General features: G+C 58.6%; 1 protein-coding gene across 2 annotated transcripts in view; it reads right to left on the bottom strand.

The window, feature by feature from the left end:
* RASGEF1A (RasGEF domain family member 1A) overlaps positions 1-16,486 on the bottom strand; it is a 75,773-nt gene that overhangs the window by 17,023 nt on the left and 42,264 nt on the right. The window contains exon 1 of one of the 2 annotated variants that reach the window (XM_059662162.1): positions 11,557-11,755. The exons of the other annotated variant lie outside the window; for it this stretch is intronic. Coding sequence (XP_059518145.1) covers positions 11,557-11,748 — 192 coding nt within the window. The 5' untranslated portion in view covers positions 11,749-11,755. Of the gene's footprint in view, positions 1-11,556; positions 11,756-16,486 lie in introns of those variants that run through there. 2 annotated transcript variants of the gene reach the window in all.

Raw genomic sequence — 16,486 nt, 5'->3', positions numbered from 1 at the left:
CTTGACCTTATAACACTCCCTAGATCTTATCTGGGAAGCTAAGGGGCTGAGGAAGTGCAGGAAGTATAACCATGGTGTAAACAAGTGAAACTCACAAGAAAAGTGTAACTTTGGTAACCACTGCCTTGTTTACCCCTCACTATAAAAAGCTTGGTGAGGCCTGAGCACAGGGGAAGTCCTTCCTCTTGAGTTGGACTCGCCTGCCTGGTCCCCCAATATTCCCAAATTATCTCGTGTCTTTTCTTTTTCATTTGTTGTGCGGCTCCTCCTCCAGACCCGAACCCTGAACCACGCAGGACGTGGAGGGAAACACTTCCGACACAGAGCCAAGCTTTCTTTCGTCTGTTCGTCCTCGGGAGTTGGAGCCACTGTGTGCTGAGCGCTACACATCTCATCTCACCCGATGCAACCCCTCTCACCCGGGGGCATGCAGACCCCCACTTCCCAGACGAGGACCGGCACACATCTGCCCAGGCCTGCCTGCCTCGCAGCCCTGCTCCTTCTTGGAACCGTCACTTCCCCCATCGTCGTCCTTGGCCTGCACGACTCTAAGCATCAGGCAGAAGCCCTCAGCTGTGCACAAGGGAAAAGACTCGTCCCTGGGCATTCTGCATGATTCCAGGAACGAAGAGGCTCCCAGAGGCTCTCAGCTTCCTGGACACCAGACAGAAATGGCCCTCAGGGCCCTTGGACACCAGACAGAAACGGCCCTCAGGGCCCTGGCCAGTGTGCTCAGTGGTTAGAGTATCAGCCCTCACACGGAAGGGTTGCGGGTCTGATTCCCGGTCAAGGGCACATACTGGTTGCAGGTTCATTCCCCAGCCCTGATCAGTCGACGAGTTCTCTTGCATCAGTGTTTCTCTCTCCCTCCTCCTCTCTTCCACTCTCAAAAAAATCAATGGAAAAAATATCCCTGGGTGAGGATTAACCAAAAATACATAAATACATACAGGGCCCTCAGGGCCCATCCTGCAGGAGGCCCCAGGAATCTTCCCGAAGGTGGAGGAGCGCCAGGCTGTGCACAGGGCGCTTCTCTGAGGCAGCGCACACGCTCACGCTCACACGCGCACGCGCTTCTATTTTTTAACCTGCTCAACAAAACAGAGAGTATTTTTAGCTCAGCAAGCTGTGAGGCATCACAATTAGCAACTGGAAATTACACACATTGCCAGTCCCCCTTCTGTTATCTGGGAGACACTGAGACGGCGCCTGGGAGGGAGCAGGTGCCAGCCCTGTGTCCCCACCCTGGCGGCCACTTAATCAAGAGGCCTGACTTCGGCAGAGATTTTGGAATGGGTGCTGCAGCGGAGCTGTCTCGAGCTTCATCCTGGTTCCAAACATTCTCGCCTCGAGGGGAGCAGGGCAGGCGCCACACTGCAGCGAGAAGACGCTGCGGGGAGAGAACCGTGCTGGCTGGTTGGACCCAGCCAGGGCCAGGGGAGCCCAGCTCTGCCAGGGACCCTGGCCTCCTGTCCCATCTGCAGAGTGAACTCTATCACCTTCTAAAGGCTGACTGATCCTCTGAAGTCATGTGCGCTGGGGTGTGGCAGGAGGTGGGGTGCTCCACAGAGCCCTGCCCTTGTCCATGCGTTCACTCACTCGCTCATCCACGCTCACAGGCCTGCCTGGACACTGGAGGCGCAGCAATGGAGGACACGGGCCTCGGCCCTGCGGAGCCCACGGGAGCCGGCTGCGGCTGGCTTGCTCGAGGACCCCAGGAGAAGCCCTGAGTTGACGGTGCCCTAAAGAGGAAGACGACCCTGGCTTCCTGAGGAGGGGACGTCTGGGCCTGAAGGAGCCTCCTGGGAAAGGAAGAGCCTGCGAGAGAGGACGGGTGGCGCCAAGGCCTGCGGACCTGCCCGCCTCCCACCTCATTTGCGTTCTGGAAAGTCTGCCCTGGAGCACTTCCACTCGCTCACTCACTCCAAGATCAATATTTCCCAATCGCCTGTGTCATTCTTGCTAAACGGGGATCTGTGCCAGGCCGCCCCTAACCCATCCCAGCCCCTGGGGTCAGGTCACATGGAGTCTCCTCCCACAGCTCTGGGGGAAGGGAGGGGGGAGGGGGGAGGGGGGAAGGGAGGGGGGAGGGAGGAAGGGAAGGGGGGAGGAGGCGCCCTCCCTGCCCTCCTCCAGCACAGCCCAGCCCAGGCCTGCATGGGCCTCAGGTGGGCTCCTCCTGCAGGATCTGGCAGGTGACCCCTTTAGGGGCCAGTCTGGGGAGCGGGATTAGCAGAGGGGGCCCTCACTCTACATAGCCGGGAACTCTAAGCAGGAAGTCTCAGGTCAACACAATTTGTAAGTGAAATGCTTATTTAAGTGTATGGCTCCAACCCCAGATTCTCTGAGCAAATAATGCAAAACCTTTGGGTAAACTCTAGGGGGTCCTCTGCAGGAGTGAGGATGTGGGCCTACCCTGAACTCACGCCACCCGAGGGGGGAGTGGGAGAGGGCTACCCTGCCCTCCTAAAGCCATCGGGTGCCGAAGGCGGCCTCCGCTCCCCGGAACCTGTGACTAAATTGTAACTAAGAACCTGCCTACGTGGGGCAGGGGGTGGGAGCTGGGTGTTCGCTGGTGAGTCTAGGGGCCCCTGGCAACATCACAGAGGGAGAGGTGAGGGTGCTGGGAGGCATCCTGTCTGGACAGAGGCGTAGAGTCACGCCGGGGACAGGCTGCAGTGCACTGTGCCTGTCGTTCCTGCGCTGTGAGGCGGGGGCCCACCTTACTCCCTCCTCATGTCACGTAGCCTTCCATCCTCTGATCCTGGTGGCCCCAGCTGGGCTCACAGACCAGGAAATGCGGCAAAAGCTGCAGACCAGTGGACGGTGGCTTCACCATGGCCTCTGTGGTCCCACCTGCGGTGCAGGGTGCTGGGGGAGGGGCTGATAGAGGCAGCAGGCGCTGGGCCCTCTGGCTGGAGGAGCACAGGGCTGCCCGCCCCCAGCTCAACCACCTGCAATCTCAGGTCCTCCTTCCTCTCCCCTCTTCTCTAATTCCCTGCTCCTGAAAGCTCCGTGTCCCTCCCTCCTCACTGCACACCCCTCCCCTTCCCACTCTGGGACCTGAAGCTTCTTGGAACTATTAGGATGCCGTTCCACTCCATCCCCACCTGGGGCTAAGTGGCACTCGCCCAGGGACCGGCCAGTGCCAGGCCCTCTGGGAGCGTCTGCACAGAGCACAGGCAAGCAACACCTGCTTGAGAGTCTTCTTGCTTAGCTCACCATCATTTCCAGAGATTCCAGTGGGTGCAAGAGGTTCTAGAAGCCAGGATCCTGCAAGCCAGGCTTTGCATCTGCCCAGGTGGCCCCGGGTCTGTCTGCCCTGCAGCTCAGGTGATTGGATCCCAGAACCCTGGGGACCCACTCCCTGCAGCTCTGCTGCCAATTCTCCTCTGCATCCTCCAACCACAGGGATGGAGGGCCTGACCTCAACAACCCTCAGCAACTGAGGGGTCCAAGCAGGAAGCTCCCCGCTGGGGGCTGTCCCTCCCCCTCCAAGTCCCAGCTCTCGGCTCTTCCTAACTTTGAGCTGAAATGTGTCCCCCTGAGCTCCAGAAAGCCCTGGCTACTCAGGGTCTGGCTGCAAGCAGGAGCTGGGGCCCAGCAGGCAGGGAGGAAGGCCTGGGCACCCCATGAGCGAGAGCCAGCACCCTCCTCTGCACCTCCAGCGCCTATTTCACAGGTGGCAGTGAGCAAGGCAGGAGGCCACCGTGCTCAGGGCATGCTTGGGGCCTGCTGGTTTGGGCAACACCAGAACATAGGACACTGACAGGCACTTGTCCTCAAGGTCACCTACTGCTTTCTTAGACACAGATTATGGCGGCCGGTGCTGCTGCCCTCCCTGGTCCCTGGGCCCCTCTTGCCACCATGCCCAGCACAGCCAATGTGCCCCTCCACAGACAAGGAAAACATGGGGAGAACCAGCAGCGGAGCTCATGGCCTGGTTGCACTGCCCTGTCCTGGCACGTGGGGCCCAGAGCAGCCCCGGCCTAGGGGTGGCTGTTCAGCCGATGCTCGGGCTGGGGAGTGGCAGGGGTGACCCGCCTCTGACAGGACTCTTCAGTTCTCACCCTCCTCCCACTCACCCCTTTGGACTTTCCCCCAGGGAAGTCCTTGGGAGGACACGCTGGCCCCGTCCCTGCAGCTCCCACCTCTGCATCCTTCCAGCCCAGTGGGCACTGGGGCCAAAGGGCGGCGCGGGACGTTTTCGTATAAACCAAGCTTCAAGAACTCACGTTCAGAGATGCCATGAGGGTGGCCAGGCTCACCCTCCCGTGCCCCCTGGGCTGTAAGCCAGACTCCAGCCAGGAGGCCGCTGCCATGGGAACGGGAGCTAGGCAGCACCTCGCCAGCACCTCCTCTACAGAGGCCGGGCCGGCCGGGACAGATGCTGATCAGTAAGGCTTTGTTGCAGATGCGTGATTCATATTTTTCTTCTGAATCCCTTCCCATTCCCCAGTACTCTCTGCATTGACTGAAGGAATCTCGCCCTCTCCTCTTCGCACTCCTAAACACAAATTCTGCCGAGTCTGGGGTTTTCGTCTTCTTTTCCCTCCTTCTTTTCTTCTTTTTTGTCCACTCAGCTTCTTATGCGGCTGCCCAGGGGACAAAATGTCATTGTCCACAATAACATCCCATTATTGGGATGGAGCGGCGAGGAGGCGCAGGGAGGGTTTCAGAGAATCCCTGCCCTTTCCCGCGAGCCACTGGCTTCCCACTCAGGTTTGGGGGGGTGGGCCCAAGGCAGAGAAGGGGAGCCTGGGGCCCCCTCTCCCCTTCACCTCTGGCCTCTTTCCCTCTCGAGCCAATGCCATCAGTCTCCAGGGGAGCCCCCAGCGCTCCGCATGTGGGTGGGTGACTCGAGCTCCTGGAGGCTGAGCCGGGCCCAGGCTAGGACAAGACCGCGTGCAAGCGGAGGGGACCTTAGGCCAGGCCTGTCACTTCTGCTGGCCCCTCCAGGTGCCTCTGAGGCGGAGGTAGGGCCGGTGCACATCCCACCTCAATGGAAAGTGCTCCTCTTGGACCCCTTCTAGGCTCCGGCCAAACAGGTGCTCCCACCAGGAAACGGGGAGGACCCAGGTTCCAGGAGGGAGCAGCTCGGCAGCTCCCCTTCCCAAGCAGCATGGCCCTGAGCCCTGAGCCCTGAGCGAGCCAGACAATGAAGGGCTGTCAGAGCTGAGGGTCCTGGAGGGCAGGGAGGCGGGCCCTCTGGATGAACAGGTGGGGGGCAGGCCTCCACCCCCCCAAGCCTACCTGGGGTGCTGGGGTACAAAAAGAAAGAACACATTTCTTTTATTTTTAAATGACATCCAATTAGGCCGATACTTTAAATAATACTTTTCCTTAAAAACAAACAAAAATCCATTCCCTTCCCTTGAATTTCATCCTCCTGTCCCTGGGACCTCACTGTGCTTCAGGAGCAGGGGCATCTGGTGCCACCCGAGGGGTGGGGGGAGGGAACACACAGCCCCCCACTGGGCCCAGAGCCAAGGCCTCGTCCAGAGGCCACAGTCTCTCAGGGATTCACCAGGACACCTGTCCTGACCCTCCAACAGAAACCTCTCCCACCCCTGTGCCACCCCCATTGCCACCCCCGGTGCCACTCTCTGTACACAGGCAGCTTCCCTGCTCCATGCCCTGTGTCCCCTGGCCCTAGAGGCTTACAGCCAGGCGGCTGGAGCCTGCCCAGCCCCCAGAAGTCGCCCCAGCACAGCCCCTCCAGCCCCACCCCCCAGGGCAGCGCACTTCCCCACACATCACAGTTCCATTTTTCTTGTTTCAGGACGGGCCCTTCAGGGCCCTCAGAACAAGGCCCAAAGGGCTGAAGCCATCAACCTCGGTTAGAAAGCTCGGAAGCCGGGCAGCTGGGGTCTGAGCCCTGGGGAGTGTGACCATCACGATCTGATCCGAACCCAGGGCCAGCTGCGCAGACTCAGGAGAATGACGGAGAGCAGCAGGTGAAGGCCAGTGGGGGCTGCCATCCTCAAGATGGATGAGGCCCCTGAGGAGCCCTTCCTGAAACAGCCCAGCTTTCTCACTGCCAATGAGTGACGTTCACAGAGGACTGCCCCCCTGCTGGCACCCACACATCCCCACGGCGCCCTGCAGGGCCTTGCTGCCCACAGATGAGGGGCAGCCCTGGAGGCTAGGACAGCCTGAGGCCACCGGGCTACTGTGCCCAGGAAACGGGCCCAGTGCCCAGCACAGAGCAGGGAGCTCCTCCCCATGGGCCAGGCAGGAGCCAGGACAACCAGAACTTTCTACTCTTCCTGACACTGGGAGATACCCAAGGAGATACTGGGGGGGGGGGGGGGGGGAATGGAAATACTGCAGTGCATTTTCTCAAGGGGGTGGGGAGGGTGGAACCATGAAGAGACAAATGCAGGAAACACCACGCCCCACACACAGGACGACACGTCCTGCATCAGAGTGCCCATCGCAGCGTTCACACAGCACAGCACCAGCGAAGCCCCGCGGAGTCCCTGGCAGGAATGTCCAGGGCAGCGTGACATGGACACGCCCTGAACATCAATAAGCGAATGGTGAACCCAAAGCACTCACCCACTTCACAAAATCTTCCCCAGATCATGTGTGGGTTCCAAACAATCAAACTCCAATTGCAGACACATCTTATAAGGAAACTCCTTATGCAATTTGATGTGGCTAAAGCTGTACACAGAGAAAAATTCATAGAATTCAGTATGTCTTAAACAAGAACAAAGAAAACAAATGAATTAGCTCTTGATTCAAAAAGTTGAAAAGAACTTCTCAACAAAACAGACATCAGCAAACTGGAGGAAGGAATTACTAAGAGATAAATTAGTGGATTTAATGAAAGAAAGAGAATAGAACTTGCTGATTACACTCAAGAACTGATTTTCTTTGAAAACACAAATTAGAAAATCAACCTCTGGCAATTCTAATCAACAAAAAAAAATGGAAGAAAGGAAGGAGAATGGCAGTGAGGGAAGGAGGGAGGGAGGGAGGAAACCGGGAGGGAGAGAAAATGCAAAAATATAGCTATTGGGAATGAAGATATGGAGAAGAAACTTAGAAAAATACACTATGTAGATCAGCACTAGAAGACTGAAAGCAGTTTGAACTGGGATATTACCTAGAAAATATAAGTAACCAAAATACACTAAAAATGTTTAAAGCGCAAAAAGACCAATAACCATAGTACAAATTAAGTAAGTTGACAGCCAACTAAACCTCAGAGAAAAATAAAAGCAAGCCATAGCTGATACAGTTTCTAAAATGAATTACTTCAAGCCTTGGAGAGTACAATGATTTTATATTATATTTAAACTAGTTCAACTACACAATTCATGTTGAAAACCTTTCCTATTCATTGTATGACGCTAACATAACTATGATTTATAAACGTGACAAATATGTCCCCTAATAGAAAATTACATGGGCCCTAAGTAAAGCCAAGGAAGAAATATAGTCAATAATCCTGTGATAGCTGTGCCTGTGCCAGTGGGAGCCATAGTGAGGGGAACACTATGTAAAGCATACGCTTGTCTAACCACTAAGCGGTACACCCAGAACCAATCCATAACAATAAAAAAGGAAAGTACAGACGAGAAATACCCTAAGCATCAAATCAGTGGAATGCACCTGAGCACATTCAAGCACAATCGAGCCTGACCCCTGGGATGCGGGCCAGGAACGCGGGATGATTTTGCTCAGAAGAGCTAATACGTCAACACGTTAACAAGCCCACGGAGACAGAAACGGGATGGTTTTGCTGAGCACAGGAAAGCTTTTGATGAAACTGCATATGAATATCCATTCTTGGTGAACACTCTTGGCGACCAATGTATGAATGGAGCATACTGTTCATGAAGAAGAATATTTACTTGAAATTTAAGGCCAAATTCGGACTTAACAGTAGAACATTAGAGGCCCTCTCATTAAAATAAAAGCAAGCCAAGGCAACTGTCATTATTTAATGTTGCTCTGCACCTTTTGGAAAACATAAAAAAATAAATAAAAACTACGTTAGAAATGGAGAGGTAGACTGTATCTTATGTTCTGTAATGGGATTAATTTATTGGGTTTTCTCAGGAATCCAAACTGAAAATCTGTTCCAGCTAATGAGAAAGTTCAATTATCAATTACTTAACATACATTTAAAAAAATAAATAGCTTACCTACCTGTCTCCCCTGGGTATAGGGGTTCCCATCCCCAGAGACATTCCCGCTGAGTCCACCGGGAGCAGAAACTGTAATGCTCACTCCAGTGGCCGTGAGGGAGGGGCATGTGTGAGCAGGTGCCTGCATGTTGCTGGCCCTGGGTCCCCCTGGCTCCGTGGGTCTCTCAGCCATTGGCCCGGGACACGTTCTCCCCAGTGGCCTGCTCTGTCACCCAGGTCTGCCACCCGGCCTGTAGCCTCCTTCCTGGCCCAGACACTGCACCATTCCGCCCTCTGGGCTGGGCCCTGCAGATGTCCAGCCTCCTTTAGGAACTCGCTCTCCCTCTTCTAAGGATGATGCTCCTAGCCCGGTGCCCAGGGGAGAGCAGGCTCTGGGGTCAGCCAGTCCCAGAATGCATGTGGGCTCCCCCTGCTCCTGGTGCTGCTGCAAGCTCTGACCCCTGACCTCCTGGCTGAACTCAGGCAAGCTGGGGCCCTGAGCGCCTTAGTTTCCCTGTGTGTAAACCAAGGAGGCAGAACTAGGCAGAAACAGGCCACACGCTGTTTCCTGACGAGAGGCTTCTTTCCTTTCTTCCCTCACTTATTCAGTGAACAAACACCCACGGGGCCCTGCTGACCTGTGCCTCACACTTGGAAACAGAACCCAGGGACCTCCGTGTCTGCCAGGGGAGACGAACGTCACACCACAGTGCAGTGTGAGCAACTTGGGATGTGGGGTCTTTGCTGGGTGCTGAGGAGGAACAAGGGCGGGAGAACTAATGCTAAGAAGAGAAAGCAGGAAAGGCTGCCTGGAGGAGGTGATTATTTATGTTTGGTTTTAGGAGGTGATTTTTTAGATGGGCTTCTAAGGATGACCAGGAGTTTTCCAGTGGGTTAAGCGAAGGAAAAGCAGGGCAACATCACAGGTCTCCAGGCCGACACCCCAGTCCCAACAGACTGAGCCCTCCTCTGGGCACTCTCCAGCAGCTACCCTGGAGGGCGAAGTCCAAGGAGCCCAGAGGTGTGGAGGGTACAGGCAGCTTCCACAGGTACCACAGCTCCATCCTGCGCCCAAGGCAAACCCTGCCCATCCCAAAGCCAATGTGTGGTTCTCTCCCCAAAGGGGCCTCCCAGACTGCTCAGCCCTGGAAGACTGTGGGCCCTGGCTTGATGGGTATGCGACCTGCAGGTGGGGCTGTCCCCTGACTCCCACACCTCAGCCAGCCCCCAAGGCACACAGCAGCCAAGTCATACCCGAGGAGCGGCTCCCTCAGCTCCCTTGCCTCTCCAGGTGAGGCTCACTGGAGGGCCTCCCGTCTCCTTGCAGGAAGCCCAGCAAGATGGGAGCGTGGTGCTTGGACAGGCCGGGCCCAGGGCCAGGCTGTCCTTAGCCAGCAGGTACAGGTGTAGGCAGTGTGGCCAGGAAGTGCCAGGGGACCCACAGGGCGGAGCAAGCTCAGGCTCCAAATTAGCCCTCCAGGCCAGACCTCTCCCGAACCCAGGACTCTCCTGCGGGTGATGCCACCTGGCTGTAGGGTGGGTCGTCTTGTCCCTGTTGCCACCTCCAGGACCCTCCACCCTGCATGTCACACACGGAAGCCCTACCTGGGGCTCCAGGAACATCCTGGATGCCAGCTCCCCAAGTCTGTCCACTGCCTCCCACCCACCCCCCTGCTCCACCTGCACCCTTTCTCACCTCTCCACCGGCAGCACCGCACCCCTGCAATCAATGAGGCCTGGGCATCACCTCCTCTCCTCCATGGCTACCTCCCTGCCTAGCGCCTCTGCACCTGCACCTGCACCCGCACCTGCGCTGGCCCGTGTCCTCACCTGCTCTGCTCCTGACACCGCCTCCAGGCTGACCCCTGGACACTCAGGTGGCTTCCTCCTCAAAGCCCCGCCGGGTCTTTTCCTGCCCGCCCCTCTGCTCCCCGGCCGCACTGCAGGTCTCCCCTTGGTCTGTCTCCATGCACAGGCAGCGCACGCTGAGGCCCTCCTCGTCCACCTACCCAAGGTGCAAACAGCTGCCCGCACTGGCGGTCAGGACTCTGGGCACCACACTGCCGGCCGGGTGAGCCAGGCTGAGCAGGATTGTCAGCACTGGCCCTCCCCTGGCGCCCCATCTGCAGGTCAGCTCCGAGCGAAGGGGGATTGGAACAGAGGGAGCACCTGTCACACTGCTGGGTGCGCCTCCAAGGCAGGGCCTTGGGAAACAGCCACGGGCAGGCAACACTCGTGCTCAGGACTAACCTCAGGGCAGGGCCGTGGCCTCCCGCCAGCAGAGGAAGCTGCCCGCACCTGGGCTCCACTCTCCTGAAACCCACCAGCGTTTGTGGGCCCGCGCATCCTGCCCCACACAGGCCTCCCCTCTCTCCCACACGCACCCTTACATAAGCAGCAGAAGTTTCACATGCTCTCATCTCGCCCACGTGCCCACTTCATCACAAGCCGCCCCTTCCCTGCCCCTCCTCCGGGGCTAACAGGCGGTTCCGGGCCCCTGGCGTCTAAGGAAAAACTCGGGGAATCTTGGTTTTTACCGGCCTGACTGTGCCAGGCCCGGGGCAGCCATCCTGTTTTGCACCTGCTCCCAGGACAGCGGCGGTCTCCTGCCTCCCCTGGCCCTGTTCACCCACAGGAGTCCCTACCGGGCTTGCTGGTGCCCTCAGCCACAGCCCATCAGGAAGGGCCCGTGGCAGCCGGGCCATCCCAGTCCTGAGCCCTGGGCGCCGCCCACCTGGCAGCAGGTGCCCCGGGAGATGACGCAGAAGTGGTGGTGGGGGGGGGGGGCTCCCTCTGGGCCAGTGGTTCCGGAGAGGACGGTCGGGTCACACTCCTCCCCGATGACAGAACCCGGTCCCCAGGCCTGCGGCGCAGAAACCGCTCGCACCGGGCCTGCTGCCATCAGGGGGTCGCCCGCCCGGCGCTTCCCCGCAGGACCCGCCACCTGCCAGTCCCGCCCCGCGCCCTACCTGGGACTCCAGAACCATCCCGCCGCCTGCTCCCCGCGCGATGCACTCCCCGCCTCCTCCTCGCTCCTCCCGCCGCTCGCAGCCTCCGCGGGGCGGGGTTGGGGCGGGGGGGGGGGGGGGTACCGCGGGGCCAGCCGGGCCAGGGCCGGGAAGCGCGGGGCGGGAAAGGCGAAGCCAGGCCGGGAAGCGGGCGGAGGCGGGGTGGGGGCGGGCCGGGGCGGGCTGGGATGGGGCCGGCAGCCGGAGGGCGGCCGGGAGGCGCGGGGATGGGCGGGCGAGAGAAATGCACGGCGCTCCGGCGGCGGCGGATCGGAGCGGTGCGGGGCGCGCCGGCTGTGCCCGGCAAGGGCGCTGTGGGAAGGGAGCGGTGGTGTGGGTGGGACCCCGCTCTCAGAGAGCCCTGCACCCCCTTTCTTTCCCGAGCACCTCCCCTCTCCCTCCCTCACCTGACCTCGCCTTCTCGGATGTCCACTACAGAGCCACGGAGGCGCTGGCCCCGCGCGGGGCTTGGATGCGTCCCCTGACGGGGTGCTCACTCCACCAGCTCTGCCCTTCCATTTCCTCTTGTGAACGCGGGGACACCAGCTGCTCCGGTGGGAGGACCAATCTGAGACACGCGCGGGGCGGCGCTGGCACATGACACTGAGGCTCATTCCACCTCATTCCACCCCCCGAAGCCCCGACGCTCCGAGGAATCCTGTCAGGTGACAGGTCTCCCCTCCACCGCGCTCCTGCCCCCCACCCAGGCTCCCAGTTCCTATGAAGAAGATGGACCGCCCAAGAGCGCCCTCTCTGGAGACCTGAGCTGGGAGCCCAGAGGCCGAGGTGGGAGAGGAAGCAGGAGTGAGGTCCCGGGGACCCATCACCAGAGCGGAGCAGGGACATGCTTTCCTCCTCCTGAGGGGGAGCAGGGAGGCCCCAGAGGAGCGGAGCCAAGCCGCTGGGAGCTCAGGAGCAGCCCTGGGCCCGGCGGGAGGTGGGGACCCCTGTCAGTATCCAGGGGGTTCCCAGGATGTCCACCCTCTGCTGGGAGCTGTAGGAGCCAGCTGTCTCTCCTGGCTACCCCTTCTTTGCCTGCCAGTCACGAGATTAATTTTTGAAAACACAAGTTAAAAAATCATTGACAGCCCGATTCCCAGTTCCTCCATGGCTGTGGGCCCGGGACAAGGCCCCTTTCGGACCTCAGCCTCTGTCCCCAGGCAATGCAGAAGGGGGACAGCCTCATCCCGTTATTTGCCCCGGGGAATGAGGGGCTGTGCTGGGCCCGGCGCTGGCCTGCCCAGGAGGGTGCGGGGGCTGGAGCAGCTCCTTCTCTTGAGCTCTGTCCCAGCCCCGCTTTCTCTTCTAGGCCTGGAACTCAGCCCTCACGGCTTCAGCGCCTGCAGGCCTAACCATGGGTGGGCAGGGGGGGCAGAGAGGGGGCACCAAGCAGAAATGGCCATGGCTGCCCTGACTGAGGGGCTCAGTTGGTTGGAGCATCATCCTGTACACCAAACAGATGGTGGGTTTGACACCCCGTCAGGGCACATCCCTAGGTTGTGGGTTTGATCCTCAGTTGGGGCACAGATAGGAGGCAACTGATCGATGTTTCTCTCTCACATCAATCTCTCGCTTTCGCTTTCTTTTTCCCTTCCTCTCTCTCTCAAATCAATTAAAAAACAAACACATCCTTGGGTGAGGACTAAATAATAATAAATGGCCAGGGCTGCAGGCTGCTAGCACACCAGCCCCTAACCTTCCACACTGCTCCCCTGTGCCTCTGCTGCTCACGTCAGGCAAAGCTCCAGTGGCCTCTGCCAGGGACTGTGGCACCCTCAGGCCAGTCGGGCATTTGGGTCCTGGGCCTGCACGGATGGCTACAGAGCACCAAAGCGGGTGAGCCCTGGGCCTGGGCCTGGAGACGCCTCCAGCCACCTGGCCCCGTCGTCCTCAGCCCCGCCCCACAGCCTTGCAGGACATCTGGTCCCTAAGGTGTCCATAGTATTGTCTTAGGGAGCCCATGTGGGCAGTTAAAACCCCTGCTGCCACCGGCACCCCGAGAAAGCCTTCCCCTCTGCCTCTCTGTTACACAGCCAGAGGAGGTGGCTGAGCTGACGTGCAGCCCCAGGTGCCTTCCTGTACAGCACAGAGTGTCTCCCAGGTGTGCTCACCCACAGAACTCACCTGCTTCCCCACAGGCTTCCCCAGAGGAAGGAGGACCCCCTGCCCACTGTCTCTGCCAGGACATCCTCGCAGACACGATGGCCCTCTCCTTCACTCACAGGGGTGGGCTCAGCATTTCTGTGTGTGCCTGGACTACATCTACATCCTTCCTGGTGCCCAAGGAGGCGGGGAGACAGGAGTGCCAGCGCTACCCCTGCTGGGCATTCCCCTGCTCGAAGCTGTGGGAGGGGCTGGGCACAGGGAGCAGGTCCTGCAGGGAGGGCTGTGGGCTCACACAGGAACCCATCGCCTTAGTTAGGCTCCCCTAGGGAGAGTCCGAGCTCCATGAGGCAGGGCCTTCGTTTTGTTCAGGGCTGTGCCCCAGTGACTGTGACATGTTTGCACACGGGGGCGTGACACCTATCTGTTGAATAAATGTGTGTGTGTGTGTGTCTGTGTGCGCGCGCGCGCGCGTGTGTGCAGATGTAGAAATACTTGGTATACTAAGTATATCTAGTACAGGCCTTATATCCAGAATATTAAAAACTCAAACAAATTAAAAGTCAGAACACCTGAGTGTTTAAAAATGGGCATAAGACTTAAGAAGATATGTCACACAAAAAAAGGATATGCAAGAGGATGACAAACATAAGAAAAAATATTCAAGTTCACTGGTTATCAGGAAGGGAAATCAAAACCACAGTGTGACACTGCCATACACCCACCAGAGTGGCTACAACGGAAAGACAGAACATGCCAAGTGCTGACAAGGGTGTGGCCCAATGGGAAGGCCCAGCCACTGGTGGGTGTGACCTGGGACAGCGCAGGGAAGAGGGTCCCACGGTGCGTGCGGAAGCCGAGCATATGCAGGCCAGACTCCCTTCCCGGGTGGAGACCCACCGGAAACGCTTGTTCACTCCCAAGCAGCCTCATCCCGAGCACTGAGCGGTGCTCTTCACCGCGGCTCCAGGCGGAGCCACCAGGCGGCCCTGACAGCAATGAGGATGGACAGAGACAACCACCGCAGGACTGCCCACCCATCACGCGGGCCACCAGAAACAGACACGCACAGCCATCGGGACTCCGTGCACGTCCAGGTCAGAGGGTTGGCGGAGGGTTGAGGGGGGGCTGCGGGGCTGGATGCCCGTTACCCACATGTTCACCCCCGGAAAATCGCTGAGCTACACACTGAAGACTCATGCACTTCTCTGTATGTCTGTTACACTTCGGAACAATTGTTTTAAAAATAGTTGAGAGAGAAAACAAACAAACAAGAACTGATGTGCCAGACACAGCCGGCAAAGCTGTCTGCGCCCCTCCCACGTCTGCGGGGCCACCTCAGAGCAGATGACTCAGGGAAGGAGCATCTGGGGACACTGGGCCTTGGCCTCCCTCTCCTCATGCCCCAAAGACCAAGGCAAAGGCGCCTCTGGTGCAGGCACTGCTCCCGCCTTCACAAAGGTGCGGCCGGAAGGTTTGGGGTCTGGAAGATGGGAGGTGGCCAAGGGCAGAGCGATGGGCCTGGCAGAACAGAAGTAGGTAGCTGGGGATTGGAACAGAGGTTCCAACACTGGGGTGTGGACAGGGTCAGACAAAGACCCTACGAGACTAGGACCTCCGGGGCTTGGGTTTCAGGATGGGGGAGGCCAAGGGGCGGCCGGGCTGCCAGCAGCACGGGTGCAAGTTTGTACTGTGCCCCAGGGACCACGCAGGAGCAGGCACTGAGGGCGAGCACTAACCACCCACCCCACGCTGCAGGCAGAGCTTGGGTTCCAAACCTGAGTGTGAGGGGTGGGCCAGCGAGTGCCACCAGGGCTGTCTGAGGCCTCGCTCCAGCCCTTTCCACGCCCCGCCCCACATCTCAGAGAGCCCACATCCGGCTCCTGCTCAGGAAGAAATGAATTCATTTCTCAAAGCAGAACTTCCTTTGCACAGCACCCCCTCGTCGGGCCAGTTCTGGAGTGAGGCTGCTGAAGCCCAGACCAGCCTCCCTGGCAGGTGCCAGCAGCTCCCCAAGGTCAGACTCCCCCCCAGACGGGGCCTGCACGGCCCACCTGCAGGAAGTCTTCCTGACCCTGGGAGCAGCCTCAAGGCCTCACCTTGGACGGCCAGCCCATGCACAACATGCACCTTACGCCCTAGTCTTCCTCCCACCACCTCTCAGGGAGGGCTAGTGGCTCCCCCCAGGGCCTCTCTGGGAGAATCAGAGCACCTGTCTAGGCTTCTTGAATCGAATGTTCTGTGTTAGATTAGTGATGTCTGACCAGGTGAGGGTGTGGGGGAAGGAATCACTAGGGCCCTGGAACTGCATTCCTCATTTGTGGGTTCTTCAACAATTGGCTGGTAATTTGCATTCCACTAGACTAGTCATTTAAAAAAACAACACATTTTTATTGATTTTGAGAGAGAGAGAAAGTAAGAAGGAAAGAGAGAAATGTCAATGTGATAGTGAAACATTAATCAGCTGCCTCCTGCATGCCCCCTACCGGGGATCAAGCCCACAACCTGGGCATGTGCCCTGATGGGAATCAAACCAGCAAACTTTAGTGCACAGGGTGATGCCCAACCAACTGAGCCACACTGGCCAGGGCAGATGAGCCCTTACTATGTGTTAAGTTCTCAGAGACACAATCCCTGCTCTGCTCTCAGGGTTTATCTTAGGGCCATAGGATGCAGGATGGTCAGCAAGTAAACAAATGAACAAAATTATGGCTGGTGATGAGAAAGGCTACGGTGATGAGAAAGGCTACGGCACGGGGTGTGGGGGTCGGAGGAGGCCTCCCTGGAAGAGAGCCTGGAGCAGAGACTGCCATGTGGGGTTGCCAGCCTGTGGAGGCACCAGAAGGGCATGCCAGGCAGGGAGCCCAGCAAGGGCACATGCCCCACGGCTCGAAGGAGGTTGGTGCATGTGAGGCACAGAGAGACCAATGCGGGCGGCTGCAGCGAAAGGCACCTGGATGCTCCTGGCTGTCCTTGGCATTGTCCAGAAGTTCCAGGGGGCCTAGTTGGAGGTGGGATCGGGATGCATGCTACCTGAGAGGTGTTCACCTGCTGAGAATGCCCTGAGGATTCTGACACCTCCTCAGCACTCACAGGGCAGCTGGGCTGGCAGCCTTAACCTCCTGGGGCTAAACCTGCAGGAGCTGTTTCCCAACTGGCTGGAAGCACTTCACTGTTTCAGACCAGGTCGAGCCTTCCACCAACAGCCTCCCTGCAGCCTCCCCACACAGCCCG

This window comes from Myotis daubentonii, chromosome 13 (genome assembly GCF_963259705.1).
Source record: "Myotis daubentonii chromosome 13, mMyoDau2.1, whole genome shotgun sequence".
NCBI classification, from domain to species: Eukaryota; Metazoa; Chordata; class Mammalia; order Chiroptera; family Vespertilionidae; genus Myotis; species Myotis daubentonii.
This window is presented reverse-complemented; position numbering and strand designations above follow the sequence as displayed.